Raw genomic sequence first — 17843 nt, 5'->3', positions numbered from 1 at the left:
GATGATGGATGGATGATGGTAGGATGATGGATGGATGGATGGTAGGATGATGGATGGATGACGGATGGATGATGGATGGATGATGGTTGGATGATGGTTGGATGACGGATGGATGATGGTTGGATGATGGTTGGATGACGGATGGATGATGGTTGGATGATGGTTGGATGACGGATGGATGATGGATGGATGATGGTTAGATGATGGTTGGATGATGGATGGATGATGGTTGGATGACGGATGGATGATGGATGGATGATGGTTGGATGATGGTTGGATGACGGATGAATGGTTGGATGATGGTTGGATGATGGTTGGATGACGGATGGATGATGGTTGGATGATGGTTGGATGACGGATGGATGATGGATGGATGATGGTTAGATGATGGTTGGATGATGGATGGATGATGGTTGGATGACGGATGGATGATGGATGGATGATGGTTAGATGATGGTTGGATGACGGATGAATGGTTGGATGATGGTTGGATGATGGTTGGATGACGGATGGATGATGGTTGGATGATGGTTGGATGACGGATGGATGATGGATGGATGATGGTTAGATGATGGTTGGATGATGGATGGATGATGGTTGGATGACGGATGGATGATGGATGGATGATGGTTAGATGATGGTTGGATGACGGATGGATGGTTGGATGATGGTTGGATGACGGATGGATGATGGTTGGATGATGGATGGATGATGGTTGGATGATGGTTGGATGACGGATGGATGATGGTTAGATGATGGTTGGATGATGGTTGATGGTTGGATGATGGATGGATGATGGTTGGATGGTTGGATGATGGATGATGGTTGGATGATGGTTGGATGATGGTTGGTTGATGGTTGGATGATGGTTGGATGACGGATGGATGATGGTTAGATGATGGTTGGATGACGGATGGATGGTTGGATGATGGTTGGTTGATGGTTGGATGATGGTTGGATGACGGATGGATGATGGTTGGATGATGGATGGATGGATGATTGATGGATGGATGTTGGATGGATGGTTGGATGATGGATGGATGGTTGGATGATGGATGGATGGTTGGATGATTGATGGATGGATGGATGATGGTTGGATGGATGATGGATGGATGGATGATGGTTGGATGATGGATGGATGATGGTTGGATGATGGATGGATGGATGGTAGGATGGATGGATGATGGACGGATGACGAATGGATGACGGATGAATGGTTGGATGATGGTTGATGGTTGGATGATGGTTAGATGATGGTTGGATGATGGATGGATGGTTGGATGATGGATGGATCGATGGATGATGGTTGGATGGATGATGGATGGATGGATGATGGTTGGATGATGGATGGATGGTTGGATGATGGTTGGATGATGGATGGATGATGGACGGATGACGAATGGATGACGGATGAATGGTTGGATGATGGTTGATGGTTGGATGATGGTTAGATGATGGTTGGATGATGGATGGATGGTTGGATGATGGACTCAACAACTTGTTTTATTGTGAAACATTCAGGAAACATGGGAATCTGCAGGTTTAGTATTTTAACATTTCGGCAATCGGTGCAGCTGGTGTTAGCTTGCTAACTGTTTAGCTTCATTGATCTCAGCATGCTAACTGGCTAACATTGCTAACTGAACAAAGGAGATGATTGTTGACTACAAGAGGAACAGGGTCAAAGGTCACACCCTATGAAGGTAGTGAGGAACATAAGCACGTGCTGTCGCCGTGACAAGTGGACTGGGTTGGTTTGGATCGTCTGTTGGAGCAGCAGAACCAACAGCATGAGTAGGAAGGCTGGTTCCGGTTCTGCTCTGGTTCTGTTCTGGTTCTGACTGTGGAACCTCTGGAGATGATGATGCAAAAAGGATTCTTTATAAAATCTAGATTGTGGCCGATCTGGACCGTCGTCTTCAGTCAGAGGCTTTTTCTGGTGCGCTGCAGTACAGACTGCTACAGGAGATCATCAGCATCAATGGCTGTGAAGCATTTTGATGAGCTGCTATTTCATTTCCCTTTGAGATTCATAAAGTATTTTTGAACTGAATTTGAATTTAGCCTGAAACTAAAAATTTAGCTTGTTTAGTATTTTTTTGTAGCTGACAACCTAAATATTTACATTAGCATGTTAGCAAAATACTAAAATATTCTGCTGGATCATTAAGAGCTTGAAACTCTTCCATGGTTTATTACCGTGTTAATAACATTTGGAATATTAATATCTGAGGCTAAATAATCCAAAAGATTGCTGTTCATTTTTTACAGTGTAGCTTTAAAATGGCCGCCCTTCCTTCCTGCTCAACTCATCTGATGATTTAGTTCCTCAGCAGAACCAGGAACTCGTTTGGGCCCAGCTGGGTTTACAGATCCTGATCAGACATTTTCCCATCAGATCAGTTTCCTTTTTCACTTCCTGCCTTCAGTTCGGTTCGTCATCGAACCGGGTTCTGGTCCGGTTCTGGTCCGGTTCTGGTCCGGGTCGCCCTGCAGGATCCCCCGGTAACCATAGCAACCTGCTGCCACGCAGGACCGATGCTGCCGGTTTGGTTCAAGACGTTCTGAGAATGAGAGGATCCATGATTCAACTCAGAACCAGGCCACCAGATCAGAACCAGGCCACCGGACCAGAACCAGGCTACCGGACCAGAACCAGGCTACTGGACCAGAACCAGGCCACCAGATCAGAACCAGGCCACCGGACCAGAACCAGGCCACCGGACCAGAACCAGGCCACCAGATCAGAACCAGGCCACCGGACCAGAACCAGGCTACCGGACCAGAACCAGGCTACCGGATCAGAACCAGACTACCGGACCAGAACCAGGCTACCGGACCAGAACCAGGCTACCGGATCAGAACCAGGCTACCAGATCAGAACCAGGCTACCAGATCAGAACCAGGCTACCGGATCAGAACCAGGCTACCAGATCAGAACCAGGCTACCGGACCAGAACCAGGCCACCAGATCAGAACCAGGCCACCGGACCAGAACCAGGCCACCTGATCAGAACCAGGCTACCGGACCAGAACCAGGCCACCAGATCAGAACCAGGCTACCAGATCAGAACCAGGCTACCGGATCAGAACCAGGCTACCAGATCAGAACCAGGCTACCGGATCAGAACCAGGCTACCAGATCAAACCAGGCTACCGGACCAGAACCAGGCCACCAGATCAGAACCAGGCCACCGGACCAGAACCAGGCCACCTGATCAGAACCAGGCTACCGGACCAGAACCAGGCCACCAGATCAGAACCAGGCTACCAGATCAGAACCAGGCCACCGGACCAGAACCAGGCCACCTGATCAGAACCAGGCTACCGGACCAGAACCAGGCCACCAGATCAGAACCAGGCTACCGATCAGAACCAGGCTACCGGACCAGAACCAGGCCACCAGATCAGAACCAGGCCACCAGATCAGAACCAGGCCACTGGACCAGAACCAGGCTACCGGACCAGAACCAGGCCACCGGATCAGAACCAGGCTACCAGATCAGAACCAGGCTACCGGACCAGAACCAGGCCACCGGACCAGAACCAGGCCACCGGATCAGAACCAGGCCACCAGATCAGAACCAGGCTACCAGATCAGAACCAGGCTACCGGATCAGAACCAGGCCACCGGATCAGAACCAGGCCACCGGATCAGAACCAGGCTACCGGATCAGAACCAGGCTACCGGATCAGAACCAGGCCACCAGATCAGAACCAGGCTACCGGACCAGAACCAGGCTACCGGACCAGAACCAGGCCACCAGATCAGAACCAGGCCACCGGACCAGAACCAGGCTACCGGACCAGAACCAGGCCACCAGATCAGAACCAGGCCACCGGACCAGAACCAGGCTACCGGACCAGAACCAGGCTACCGGACCAGAACCAGGCCACCAGATCAGAACCAGGCCACCGGACCAGAACCAGGCTACCAGATCAGAACCAGGCCACCGGACCAGAACCAGGCTACCGGACCAGAACCAGGCCACCGGACCAGAACCAGGCTACCGGACCAGAACCAGGCTACCGGATCAGAACCAGACTACCGGACCAGAACCAGGCCACCAGATCAGAACCAGGCTACCGGACCAGAACCAGGCTACCGGACCAGAACCAGGCTACCAGATCAGAACCAGGCCACCGGACCAGAACCAGGCTACCAGATCAGAACCAGGCTACCGGATCAGAACCAGGCTACCGGATCAGAACCAGGCTACCGGATCAGAACCAGGCTACCGGATCAGAACCAGGCCACCGGATCAGAACCAGGCCACCGGATCAGAACCAGGCCACCAGATCAGAACCAGGCTACCGGATCAGAACCAGGCTACCAGATCAGAACCAGGCCACCGGATCAAACCAGGCCACCAGATCAGAACCAGGCTACCGGACCAGAACCAGGCTACCGGACCAGAACCAGGCTACCGGACCAGAACCAGGCCACCAGATCAGAACCAGGCCACCGGACCAGAACCAGGCTACCGGATCAGAACCAGGCTACCGGATCAGAACCAGGCTACCGGATCAGAACCAGGCCACCAGATCAGAACCAGGCCACCAGATCAGAACCAGGCCACCAGATCAGAACCAGGCTACCGGACCAGAACCAGGCTACCGGATCAGAACCAGGCTACCGACCAGAACCAGGCCACCAGATCAGAACCAGGCCACCGGACCAGAACCAGGCTACCGGATCAGAACCAGGCTACCGGATCAGAACCAGGCTACCGGATCAGAACCAGGCTACCGGATCAGAACCAGGGCCACCAGATCAGAACCAGGCCACCAGATCAGAACCAGGCCACCAGATCAGAACCAGGCCACCGGATCAGAACCAGGCTACCGGACCAGAACCAGGCTACCGGACCAGAACCAGGCCACCAGATCAGAACCAGGCCACCGGATCAGAACCAGGCTACCGGATCAGAACCAGGCCACCAGATCAGAACCAGGCCACCAGATCAGAACCAGGCCACCGGACCAGAACCAGGCTACCGGATCAGAACCAGGCTACCGGATCAGAACCAGGCTACCGGATCAGAACCAGGCCACCGGATCAGAACCAGGCCACCGGATCAGAACCAGGCCACCGGACCAGAACCAGGCTACCGGATCAGAACCAGGCTACCGGACCAGAACCAGGCTACCGGATCAGAACCAGGCTACCGGATCAGAACCAGGCCACCAGATCAGAACCAGGCTACCGGACCAGAACCAGGCTACCGGATCAGAACCAGGCTACCGGATCAGAACCAGGCTACCGGATCAGAACCAGGCCACCGACCAGAACCAGGCTACCGGACCAGAACCAGGCCACCAGATCAGAACCAGGCCACCGGACCAGAACCAGGCCACCAGATCAGAACCAGGCTACCGGACCAGAACCAGGCTACCGGACCAGAACCAGGCCACCAGATCAGAACCAGGCCACCGGACCAGAACCAGGCTACCGGACCAGAACCAGGCCACTGGACCAGAACCAGGCCACCGGATCAGAACCAGGCCACCGGATCAGAACCAGGCCACCAGATCAGAACCAGGCTACCGGATCAGAACCAGGCTACCAGATCAGAACCAGGCCACCGGATCAGAACCAGGCCACCAGATCAGAACCCGGCCACCAGATCAGAACCAGGCCACCGGATCAGAACCAGGCTACCGGATCAGAACCAGGCCACCATCAGAAACCAGGCCACCGGACCAGAACCAGGCTACCGGATCAGAACCAGGCTACCGGATCAGAACCAGGCTACCGGATCAGAACCAGGCCACCAGATCAGAACCAGGCCACCAGATCAGAACCAGGCCACCAGATCAGAAACCAGGCTACCGGACCAGAACCAGGCTACTGGATCAGAACCAGGCTACCGGACCAGAACCAGGCTACCGGATCAGAACCAGGCTACCGACCAGAACCAGGCCACCAGATCAGAACCAGGCCACCGGACCAGAACCAGGCTACCGGATCAGAACCAGGCTACCGGATCAGAACCAGGCTACCGGATCAGAACCAGGCCACCAGATCAGAACCAGGCACCAGATCAGAACCAGGCCACCGGATCAGAACCAGGCTACCGGATCAGAACCAGGCCACCAGATCAGAACCAGGCCACCAGATCAGAACCAGGCCACCGGACCAGAACCAGGCTACCGGATCAGAACCAGGCTACCGGATCAGAACCAGGCTACCGGATCAGAACCAGGCCACCGGATCAGAACCAGGCCACCGGATCAGAACCAGGCCACCGGACCAGAACCAGGCTACCGGATCAGAACCAGGCTACCGGACCAGAACCAGGCTACCGGATCAGAACCAGGCTACCGGATCAGAACCAGGCCACCAGATCAGAACCAGGCTACCGGACCAGAACCAGGCTACCGGACCAGAACCAGGCTACCGGATCAGAACCAGGCCACCGGATCAGAACCAGGCCACCGGACCAGAACCAGGCTACCGGACCAGAACCAGGCCACCAGATCAGAACCAGGCCACCGGACCAGAACCAGGCCACCAGATCAGAACCAGGCTACCGGACCAGAACCAGGCTACCGGACCAGAACTAGGCCACCAGATCAGAACCAGGGCCACCGGACCAGAACCAGGCTACCGGATCAGAACCAGGCCACTGGACCAGAACCAGGCTACCGGATCAGAGCCAGGCCAAGAGTTTCATCATGTTTGCATCTCAGGTTTTCTCTAGAAATTATTTGATTATTCTAACATTTCAGGGTTTTCCTCAGGAATTTGAGTTTGTTTCTTTAAAATTTGTCAGACCAATTTAAAAATTTTAGTTTTTGGCTGAAATTCACTGTTTTGTTTTTTTTACACGCCGTCGCTTCAGAGCGTCTGAGCGATTGCACATTGATGAGACGATTCTGCAGCCAGATGGTTTTCATCAGCCTCCTTGGCCTGGTTCTGGCCGGCGGCCTGGTTCTGGTCCGGCGGCCTGGTTCTGGTCTGGTGGGCTGGTTCTGATCCGGTGGGCTGGTTCTGGTCCGGTGACCTGGTCCAGACCCGGCGGCGGCCATCTTTTCTGCAGGAAACTGAGAAAACAATCTGATATTTTTTGGACACGATTTTGGGAAATGTTTTAAAAAGCGTTTAAAGCGTCACATTCTGCTGCTCTCTCCACTGTCTGATGAACTTTGGTCTACATCTTCACGCCGTCTAACGGCTGACCTTTGAACTCAGGGTCGTACCCGCTCCAGCCTGACCTGCTATCGGCGGCCTTATCGAGGCTGACTGGTTCTGATGGAGGCTGTGGTCCAAACCATCACCTGATGACGTGTCAGATGTTAGTGAGCTGACCGCTCATATTTTCAGAAATGATTTTCATAAACAGGAACTTCCCTCCAGTCCCACTTCCTGTTTGCTGGACTTTCACCGCCATCAGCACCATCAAGTCATTTCATCCCAGTTCTGCTGGTTTCTGCAGAACCTAACGGCATGACGGTGCAGCTCCACAGCCCCTTAGTTAGCAGGTCAAAGGTCATCACAGATCAGAAAAACACTGGAGAACGGCAGAGAATCAAGATGGCAGCTGGACTGAGGATGGCGTGAAAAACCGCGTCCAGTTTTTATCTGCCGGGAGAAAAACTGCAGAGGATGTAACAGATGCAGCGATCGATTTGTTTCAACGTTTATTTTCACAAATAATATCTGAAAAGTGTGGCATGCATTTATGTTTGAGTCCCCTTTACCTGGATGGTTGGATCCATCTGCTCCTTCTCAGAAAGCAACACCTGGCAGCAGGATGCATTATGGGAAAAAGGTGAGCCAGTGAGGACTGTGGTTAATCATTCATTTATAAATGTCTGTTTAAAACTTTATATTTAATTAGCAAGGATATTTAGTTTATCAAGCTAAATATGCAGTTTGATATCATTAGCAATCTAAATATTTAGCTTGTTAAATAAATATTGATTAGCATAATATTTAGGCAGCAAGTTAGCAAACTACATATTTAGTTTGTGATTAGTTTCTAAAGTGATGACAGCTTTAGCGCTGCTTATGTTTTAGTTAGCATTGCCCACAGTGGCAACAAGGCCTGACACAATAATCAATTAATCACACGAGAAATAAAAACAAGCTCAATAATTTTGATTATTATAAATCGATGATTTATTGTTTTTCTCTTTCCACCAAAAACTGGATGATAAAGTTTTCAGTTCGGTTTCAGCCGGCTCCTCTTTTGAAGGACAGTGTGTTGTTTTGTATCTTTGGGATTTAAAATGTCTCTCAGTTCCAGTCAAAAGTTCATCACAATTTCAAATTTTTGCTTTTTGTGTTCTTGTATTCTTTTGTCGTTATCGTTTAAAATGGCCTCAAAACAACAATATTATCGTTTATCACAATAACTTCTGGCACAATTTATCGTCCAGTTAAATTTATCGTTGTGACTCAGCGTTTTCTTGGCTTCTCTGTAACGAGTTTGCGTTCATGAAAGTCGTTATTTTAGACGCTCCGAGCTGCAGGTGGTTCCTGCTGAACTCGAATCCGTCACCGAGCGAATCCGGGTCAGTGCTTCTGTCCGCTCTGGTTACAGGGCGGCTTCACACACACACACACACAGAGCTCACACACACTGACACACACAGAGAGAGCTCTCTCTCACACACACACACACACTGAAGACTCGACACACAGCCTGGTTTCATCCAGTTCTTTATTTCTGAATCTTTTCATCTACTGGAGTGATTTTTACACAAACCTGATTCCTTTATGATTCCACACTCTTAACTAGAAAACTACAATACTGTATGTTTATATACAACACACACACACACACACATTAAAGTAAAGGAGATTAGCACAGGTGTTTTCAAATGAAATGCAATAAAAGCACAAATTAGCACAGAAACAACAAGATATAAAAACAGTTAAAAAACAAACGGTTCATATTTGTTTCTGTCCTCTGAGCTAAAGTCGACTCAGACCAGATGTTAACGTGGAGTTAGTGAGTGATATTCCTGAACAGAACTCCCTGGGTTCTGCTCCGGGCCGGTTCTGATGACCCGGTTCGGTTCTGATGACCCGGTTCGGTTCCGTGTGCGTTGCAGTCGGCAGGTTTCCAGTAAGGCGTTCAGACAGAAGCGGATAAAGCTATAAAGTTTTATTCATGAGATAAAGAGAACGGTTCAGACCTTTGGGGTTAAAGATTCATTCGTCTTGATTTGCTCTGTAGCTTATATCGACCCAAAACCACAATAATCTGGATTATTCTGACAGATTTAACTGGAAAAAGTTCTGATTCTGCCACAAATTCTGACTTAACCTCACTGATAGTTCTAAAGACTTTCAGGAGTTTTCATTGGACTTTCTTTGCCGTTTTATTTATTTTCAGCCAGAACTCAAATAAAGTCCCAGTAAGAACATTTTTCAGGTTCTGTTGGGCCACAATGTTAAAGTCGGCTTCGTGCTCGAATGAAACTGCAGCCAAGGTCCAAAGAAAAGACAAAAACCTGCAGAAGGTCTGCAGAATTTTACTCAAGACCATCTAACATGTAACAAGTCAGTCTGGATGTGAAATGATCAGCGGTTCTTCAGGCTTTCTGAAGCTTTCGGGTTTTTTGGACTTTGCCTGAATTTACCTCAGGATTAGAAGTTAAATCATTCAGGTTGAATTTTCTTCTGTTCATCTGCAGGAGGATCTTTTGTAAAGCTGTTATTGAATCCAGTGGCCTTTATTTGACCCTAATGAAGGAAACCTGACCTGAGGCTGAGGTCATCAGAGCAGGACGGCGGCGGCGTCCAGAGGCTGGCTGTGTTTCGCCGCCGCCTGAATGACGAAGCCTGAGCTGAAGGAAAACTGAACTGCAGCAAATGATCAGCAGCGAAAGAAAGAAAACTGTTGAGTCTTCTCTGAAGACCAGGTTAATAAAAACGAGGAACAAAGAACCTGCATGACGCGTCAGGGCAGGACAGGAAGCGACGGCTGGTCAGTTTGAGGAACTGGCAGTTTCTCCTGGCTGCTAAGAGTTTAGAATATGTGCCTTTGTTGTCGTCCGCCGCAGGCGACCCGTGACTGAGGCGGACCGCGGTTAGTGGGCGGGGCTTCAATGCTGTGCTAAAATAAACTAAGAAACTGAACGAGTGCCCAAAGATCAGTGGAATGACAGACGTCAATCACATAAAGTGCCTGAGTAACAACAATCAGATCAGAAATCACTGTAGAACTGAAACATTATCGCAAACTACATGAAAGGACGATTTTCTTCTCTAGTACTGGGAGAAAGAACTCAGCCTGCCTGCGGTGCTGCCACCTGCAGGCGCGGAGACGTACTGCAGAGACCTGGCTTCCCTCACTTCCTTTTTCACCAGAGACTTTGGTAACTCAGAGCCATTATTGCGATGCGAGACTTCTTGTTTGGCACAAGAAAAACACAATACTGCTAATAAAGTTGGTGAATAAATATAGTCGGACCCTTTAAGAGGCCAGTGAGTTTGGTTAAGTAGGAGGCAGGAGGCCTTCAACCCGCAACCCATCGCCCGCTTCCCTGACCGCCCGCCGCCGCATACGGCCGGCCAACGGAGGACGTCGTACCTCGGGTCTGATGGAGGAGGAGCCTCGACTAAACTACGTGTTAATAAACCCCGTCTTAGCGAAAGCTACAAGCTAGTTTACTGTGACGCTAACCCGTCCATCAAGATGCTAACAGCTACTCTCAGGATGCTAACAGCTACAATCAGGATGCTAACAGCTACAAGCGTTGGTGTTAGTTGGGTGAATGAGAGGCAGGGCGGTCCGGCTGGGACAGAGTCTCTGTAATGGCGGCTCTACACGGTGGTGGGGGGCGAGGCCTCCGTCTCCGCCTTCTGCTCCGGCGAGCAGCACAGGAAGAGGCGGCTGCCCAGGCTCTTGAAGGCGAAGCGGAAGTACATGGCGTGACCCATGGCCACGAAGGACACGGAGATGATGACGAGCAGGCCGAAGGCCTCGGGGTTGGGCGCCAGGATCACCCATGATGAAGTGCAGCAGGTCGAGGAGGTAGTTCATGGAGTTCTGGACGCCGTTGATCACCCCGCGCTCCGACTCGATCACGTTCTCCTGGATGAGCTGGGTCACGGTGAGGTCAAAGGACCACAGACCTGCAGGGCAGCGGAGGAACCGGCGGTTAGCAGCAGTTAAAGCCGCAGAGGCTCATAATGGAACATTATTGGCTTCAAAGGTTGCAAATATGACTCGTCATCTGGAGGAGATACGCCGCCGCCACGCCGCCGCTCACTTTATCAGGTGAGAAGAAGGAAACACGCTGACGCAGCAAACTGAAGCCAATCAGATTACCAGGAAAATCAGCCGGATTATTAATCTATGATTGATTTGATTTAGAATCTCCACATCATCTAGAATTGTTACAACTTTATTCTGGTAATATTATGACTAACTTATTAAAATATTATCAAATAAATGTTGTATTATTACAATTTAAAAATTTTGACTTTTCTTATGATTTCTTATTCTGATTTCATTATTATTATTTTTTTGTATATTTATTACAACTTTAATCTTGTAATTAAAGGATTTTTCTTAGTCTTAAATAAGAAAGTATTTTTTCACCAGAACCCACTGAGAACAGGGTCAAAGGTCGTTGGTTGGGTTAGCAGAGATTAAAGAAAGACTGGCAGCTTAGAGGGAGAGAGTGAAGAAAGGGAACGGCGGTTCGGGGAACGGGGATCTGCTCACCCATTCTGGCGGCGATGACGCCAGCGAACAGCAGGCTGACGGACATGTAGGATTGCAGCGGCGGCGGCTCGTGGGCCGGCGGCGGCGGCGTGGTGGCGTTGGTGCTGAAGGCGGCGCCCAGGCTGTGCTCCGCCTCCGGCAGGCTCTGCTGCCCCATCAGGTGGGCGTACAGGTCCTGGAAGGGCGACACGCTCAGGTCGAAGGGGCTGCCGGGGGCGAAGACGGAGAAGACGCACAGCAGGAGGCAGCAGAGCTGCGCCGTGCCGGAGATGAAGCCCGTCCGGATCAGGCCGCACTTCTTGCGGATCCAGGTGAAGGCCACGGTGCCACAGATGCCGGAGATGGCGGAGGCGCCCATCAGCAGGCTGAGGATGGAGCCGTTGAGGCCCTGCGTGTAGGCGAAGCCCGTGGTGATGCAGTCGAAGCCCAGCACCGTCATGTAGAGGAAGGCCAGCGACATGCCGGCCAGGAAGATGTCCTGCTTGTAGTAGGCCACCCAGCCGGCCCTGAAGGTCCGCAGCGGCCGGCTCGCCGCGCCGCAGCAGCCAGCCGCCTCGCCAGGGTCCGCGGCGCCGGGCGTCGAGCCGTCCATCAGCGGCTGAGACGATTCCTCAGGACTCTGGCCGTTCTCACAGTCTGTCAGGAAACAGGAAGCTTTGGATCAGCAGGTTCAAAGTTCAAACAGACGACGGAGAATCAGAAGTTTAAATCACCAGATAAAGTCGTGATTTTAAAAAACTCGTTTAACGACAGAAAAAAGTTGTTAAATGAGAAAAAGATGAGAATCAGGAGATCAGATCATTTGATTCTGATACATATTTCCTTATCATTAAGTTAAACATTAAAGAAAAATCTATCCAGTATAACTTCACCAGTTATATTTTGTGTAAGTTTTAAAATATTCCTCCTTCAGTCTGTTCAACTTCCTCATATTCAGACTTTATTCTCTTTATGGCTGTTTTGCATATTTTTTCTTGTGTTTTTTCTGTTCCTCATAATCATTTTGTCCACATCAAACTGCAGCAACGGGACGAAGTCATCGAGCAGGCAGTGTGTGTGTTTGTGTGTGTTTGGGGTCAGAGGTCAGGGCGCCGGTACCTTTCTGGGGGCCGAGCTGCTTGAGCTCGTGCTGCTGCTCCTTGTGTCCGGCCTTCAGGGCGAGCGCTGGCGTCTTCTGGTAGACCTTCCACAGCAGGCCGTACTCCACGCACATGGAGGCCAGGTTCCAGCCGGAGATGAAGCCGCAGCCCACGAAGTGCGAGCCGAACGCCATGATCTGGCCCACCAGCATGGGCGCCAGGATGTTGGTGAGCTGGTCGATGATCCGCACCGTGGCGTTCATGTCTGCGGGAGGAGAAACGCCACGGGGTCAGCGGGTTCACCGCGGCAGATCTCTTAAACAGCTCAGAACAATCAGGAGGACATAAAGCAATGAGAGCGAGTCAGTGGCGGCGCGGCGGCGGCGGTCCAAAGTCTGACGCTCAGAGATACGAGCAGAAACTCACCGGCCAGGCTGCTGCTGTCCTGGCCGGCCACCACCACCACCCAGTCCCGCTGGATGGTGATGGAGGTGGCCGTGCTGGCCAGGTTGGCCACGTTGGCGATGCTGATGACCAGGATGTAGCAGAAGGTCTGGAGGAGAAACACAGCAGGATTTAACCTCTGACCTCTGGTTGTTTCTCATCAGCAGGTTCCATCCTGACAAAGCTGATTTTTCCTACATTCATTAAAAGCAACAAAACTATAAACTTCTGCGTTATAATATTGTCTGGTAAGCAAAACACATGTTTGTTTCCATGGTTGTGTGTTTCAGGTCATGTGATGCAGTGAAGGATTGTGGGATATTTAAAGGATCACATGAACACAACGCCACCAGCCGCTATTTTAATATGATTCATCAATTTTACAGATTATTCTGATAATTATTAAGATCAAAAAATCATTCTGCTCATTTTTTATTTCACTTCTTAAACCTTTTTATATAATATTAGAAAATCATTAAAAATGCAAATAAATAATTTAACTCATTTTTAAATAACAAAATAAACAATTTGTTACTTAGAAAAGCAAATCAAGTGGAAATCCAGTTTATACACTTTTTATAAAACTTAAAGTGAAATCATTGCTAAATATTTGATTATCTTCATATTTCTGTGCAGATTTTAACATTTATAAGCGAATAAGCAGTTAAATCTTATTTCCTCAATCAGAGATTAGAAGAAGTCACATTTTTCCACAAAGTTTAGACTAAGAGTTTATTTTATTATTTTTATTTTCTGGCCCATTTGGCCACGCCCCTGTCTCTCTTGGCTCCGCCCACTTTGCTGGGATTTACTTAAACTTTGAATATGAGTAAATATTTAAATGTCTGGAAATAAAATGTTGATTTTTAAACTGTAAACAAAAGAACTGCAGAAACTTTTTAATTTGTTAAAATAATTGAATGTTATTATCTTCACTCCTTTATTGTGTATTTTGAAGAAAACTTTTGTTCAGGCCCTGAAGTTATGCGAGTTAAAGCAAATATTTTTGACAAAAAGAAACTAAAGTCAAAGGTCGAGTTCTGCTCTTATGCAAACCGACCAGAATCGATTTCTGGCTTTTGGGGGAAAAAATCTATAATTGTCTGTAAATAATTAGCAGGTAGCAGAAACGGAGCGCTGCAGGTCAGCTGGTCGTCATAAACGCGTTTTAACGACTCAAACTGACATGTTGTAAAGTTTAGGGCTCAGCTGCTGCAGTCAGCATGGCAACAGGAATCTGTCAGCAGGCGGATCAGGGACGGATTTTCCTCCGTTTGCAGTCACATGAGCAACATGAGCAACATGCTGACTGGGTGGCCTGCAACACACACACACACACACACACACACACACACACACACACACACACACACACACACACAAGGCAGACAGAATGCCTTCGGCCGACCCGGGTGGTCTGGTGGTTTGGTTTGGAGCTGCAGGTCGGCCCACCAGGTCGGCCCACTGGGTCGGCCTGCAGCTCCAAACCAAGCCACCAGGCCACCCACCGCACTTTTCAGCTGTGTTTAGTTTCTAGGTTTGCAGTCATTAACTCGGCCCGTCATGATAAAGTTAGTTGCAATAAACAATTATGTTATTGTTTTGAGACCATTTTCAATAAATAAACTCTTTAATAAATAAACAAAACAACAGAAACGACAAATTAATCAATTATGAAATCACTGGAAACAAAACTGAGACCGAAGCATCCAGTTTGTGTTCGAAAGAGAAAAACAGTAAATCATGCAAATATGTTTATAATTTATGCTGTGATGAACTGATCGATTGCTTATTGATCTATTGCTTATTGATCAGTGGGTCTCACCAGGATCCAGCCGTTGTAGAGCTCCACCAGCTGAGCCTTGAAGTGGAAAACCAGCATCAGCAGAACGCCGCACGTGATGACGCAACTGTTCTGGACCAGCAGCGCCGTCTGGGCCACTGTGGAAACACCGGGACCACGTCAGACCGGACCGGGCAAAACGCTGCGACCCAAACACAGCTGACCCACCCGGATCCACGCCGAGCGTTCGGACGCTCACCTTTCAGCCGGGGGTTCCTGTCCACCCAGTTGCCGATGTTGGCGCCCAGCAGCAGAACGGACCCGGCCACCACCAGGCCGTAAACGGCCGTGAGCAGCAGGCTGTTCCCGTACAGCTCCACCAGGAAAACGGCCACCGCAAAGTTCCACATCCGGTCACCCTGCAGCCAGACGCACATCCAGACTTTTCTACTTTCCGTCTCACTTTTTATTACTTCCATTTCCATTCAATATGTTCACATATCTGGAAACTCAACATTAAAATCATTTTTTAGGGCTGTTTCTGTAAAGGAAGATTGATATGAAAGTATGTAAAGAACTTAGCAAATATAAACTGTTTTTCTACAATAATCACAGTTTTGTTCTGTGATGCTTTTATTTTTCCAATGAGACTCAGAAGAACAAAGATTTTCATGTTTTGTTTGGATCCAAGATTCTCTAGAAGTAAAAAAATCAGCTAAATAGGTTTTTGTAACAAAACAACCAGCAGGAAAAACTTCAATAACCAGTTTATTAAAAATAAAAGAAAATTTGTTCTGCTTTTAAATCAATTAATAGACTATATTTTTTACTTTCTCTCTTTGGACAGATTCAGAACCCAAACACAGAGACAGCAGGTAAAATATCAGGTGAAATATCACCTGATTTCATCTGATATTCCAGGTGAAATCTGAGCTGCACTCACCCATGTAGACAGAGCATGACCCATATAGATGAGGAACCGGGCTGAGGAGAAGAACCGTCTGATGGACTCTGAGGAGACATTATATATTGTTATATATAATGGTTATATATTGTTGTTGTTGTTGTTGTTGTTGTTGCTGCTCGTGCAGCTCACCGCTCCATGTCTCCTTCTTGCTCGCAGTGTTGTCCATCCTGCTTCTCGCGGTTTCAGGTTCGGTTCAGGTTCGGTTCTTTGTCCAGCCGCTTTCTGCTCCAACCGTCGGCAGCAAGAAGCGGAGAAATGAAAAAGCAAAAGAAAACGCGGCGTTCCTCCTTTTCCTCCCCTCCGAACTTAGCTAACACTGTAGCTGAAGTTGGAAGGAAATGTTGTTCTGTTGCGACGGACGGGTTCGGCCCAAACAGACTGCGGCTCTGTCCGGTTCGGACCGTGGCTGCTCGGCTCTCCTCTCCTCTGTTTACGTCCCGCCGTTACATATACCCACGCTGTGACGTCACCATTTGCATGGGGCCGCGGCCCGCGCACGCGCACAGTGGGCGGGGCGACTGGAGGTTAAAGATGGCGGAACCTCCGTCACTAAATAAAACCGGTTCAGTTCTTTTCTTTTCCGGTTTGGCGACTTTTCTTCAGTCGAGAGGCTCCAGCATCAACATGTTCACAGCGAACAGCGAAAACGACTCAAAACGTCCGAATCTGTCCACAAACACTAAAACGGTTTTTACCAAGAGGATCTGTGCGACCAGGGCCGGACGAAGGCTGAATGGGGCCTGAAGCAGGATTTGATTGGGCTGCCCTCGTCCTATTCAGACCTGCTGCAGAAATGTAATTGATTAATTGGGTTGAATTTGGGTTCAAATAGCCAAGCTTACAATCAGTGTTTTCTGAACAAACTGAGCTCAAACAAAAGCAAAGATTCAACTCATAGCATCAGATTCTAACTTTGTTAACTCAACAGTCCTGGTCGTGTTCAGGAACCAGCCAGGCTCAACGCTGCGGGTTCCTGGGAGGTTCTGGAACTGCAGCGTCAGCATGGAGGACTGTGCTGCAGCAGCTGGTGCTGCAGCACCTGCTGCTGGTGCTGCTGAGTTGGAAACAGGAAAACAGAACACACAATGACTTGACAGAGTTTGGCCAAAATGAACTGCATGTTTCCATTTGTCATAACTTCTGAATTCCAGGACAGAAACGTCTCTGCAGTTGGAAAGTCGGGCCCTCCGGTCCGGCTGCAGCAAGTGAGAAAGTTCAGGCTGCAGCAATGACAGATTTTTATCCATTTGATCTGGTTTCTGTTTTGGTAACTTGTGAGAAAATGATCAAATTCTATTTTTGATTTAAGAATTTGATTAAACATATTTTATGTTCAGCTAAAAACAAAACAAAAAATTTAATCTTAATACTTTCTTAAAATGTTTTAAAACTAAATTTAAAAATATGAAAATGCTCAAAACATGCATCACAGATTAGCATTAATATACAATCTACTAGATGTTCTCCAGGGAGGTCAGAGGTCAGTAGGACAACATGGAGCAACAATTAATGAGCTTCCAGATCTGAGGGCCCTCAGAGGAAAGTTTAGTTTTTCTGTGAATTAGAGAAATATTGTCTTTTTGTTTCCAGTTTCTGGAAAGTTTCTCTAGAAAAGTTTCAAACTGAACTTCTGCTGTAAACATTTGTTTAGAAAACGTTTAGAGAAACGCGGCTCTGCATCGTCAGCGCCGCCATGTTTCAAATGGCTCATTCTGTAAAGAAGATGAAAAATTATTTGATTTGATTTTTGGATCATTTAAAACACCAAGTAATTGGATTCAAAGCAATAAAAATTGGGATATAAACATTTAAAAAATAATAACTACAATAAATTAAAAATATTGTTTCATATTACCAAAAACATCAGTTTATTCCATAAAAGA

The 17843-nt window shown here is 48.6% G+C and overlaps 1 protein-coding gene across 1 annotated transcript; it reads right to left on the bottom strand.

The window, feature by feature from the left end:
* Positions 1 to 8651: 8651 nt before the first annotated feature.
* On the bottom strand, positions 8652 to 16397 carry LOC129374571 (solute carrier family 40 member 1-like). The gene is given in 9 exon segments (XM_055053040.1): positions 8652 to 10963; positions 10965 to 11092; positions 11688 to 12323; positions 12786 to 13031; positions 13193 to 13319; positions 15036 to 15151; positions 15253 to 15412; positions 15937 to 16004; positions 16090 to 16397. Coding segments are annotated over 9 exon segments (1701 nt in total). The 5' UTR covers positions 16127 to 16397; the 3' UTR covers positions 8652 to 10780.
* Between the last annotated feature and the right edge of the window lie 1446 nt (positions 16398 to 17843).

The sequence above is a fragment of the Poeciliopsis prolifica genome, unplaced genomic scaffold (genome assembly GCF_027474105.1).
Source record: "Poeciliopsis prolifica strain line A6 unplaced genomic scaffold, Auburn_PproV2 SCAFFOLD036, whole genome shotgun sequence".
NCBI classification, from domain to species: domain Eukaryota; kingdom Metazoa; phylum Chordata; class Actinopteri; order Cyprinodontiformes; family Poeciliidae; genus Poeciliopsis; species Poeciliopsis prolifica.
The sequence above is the reverse complement of the archived record's forward strand: the minus strand, read 5'-3'. Positions and strand labels throughout refer to the sequence as shown.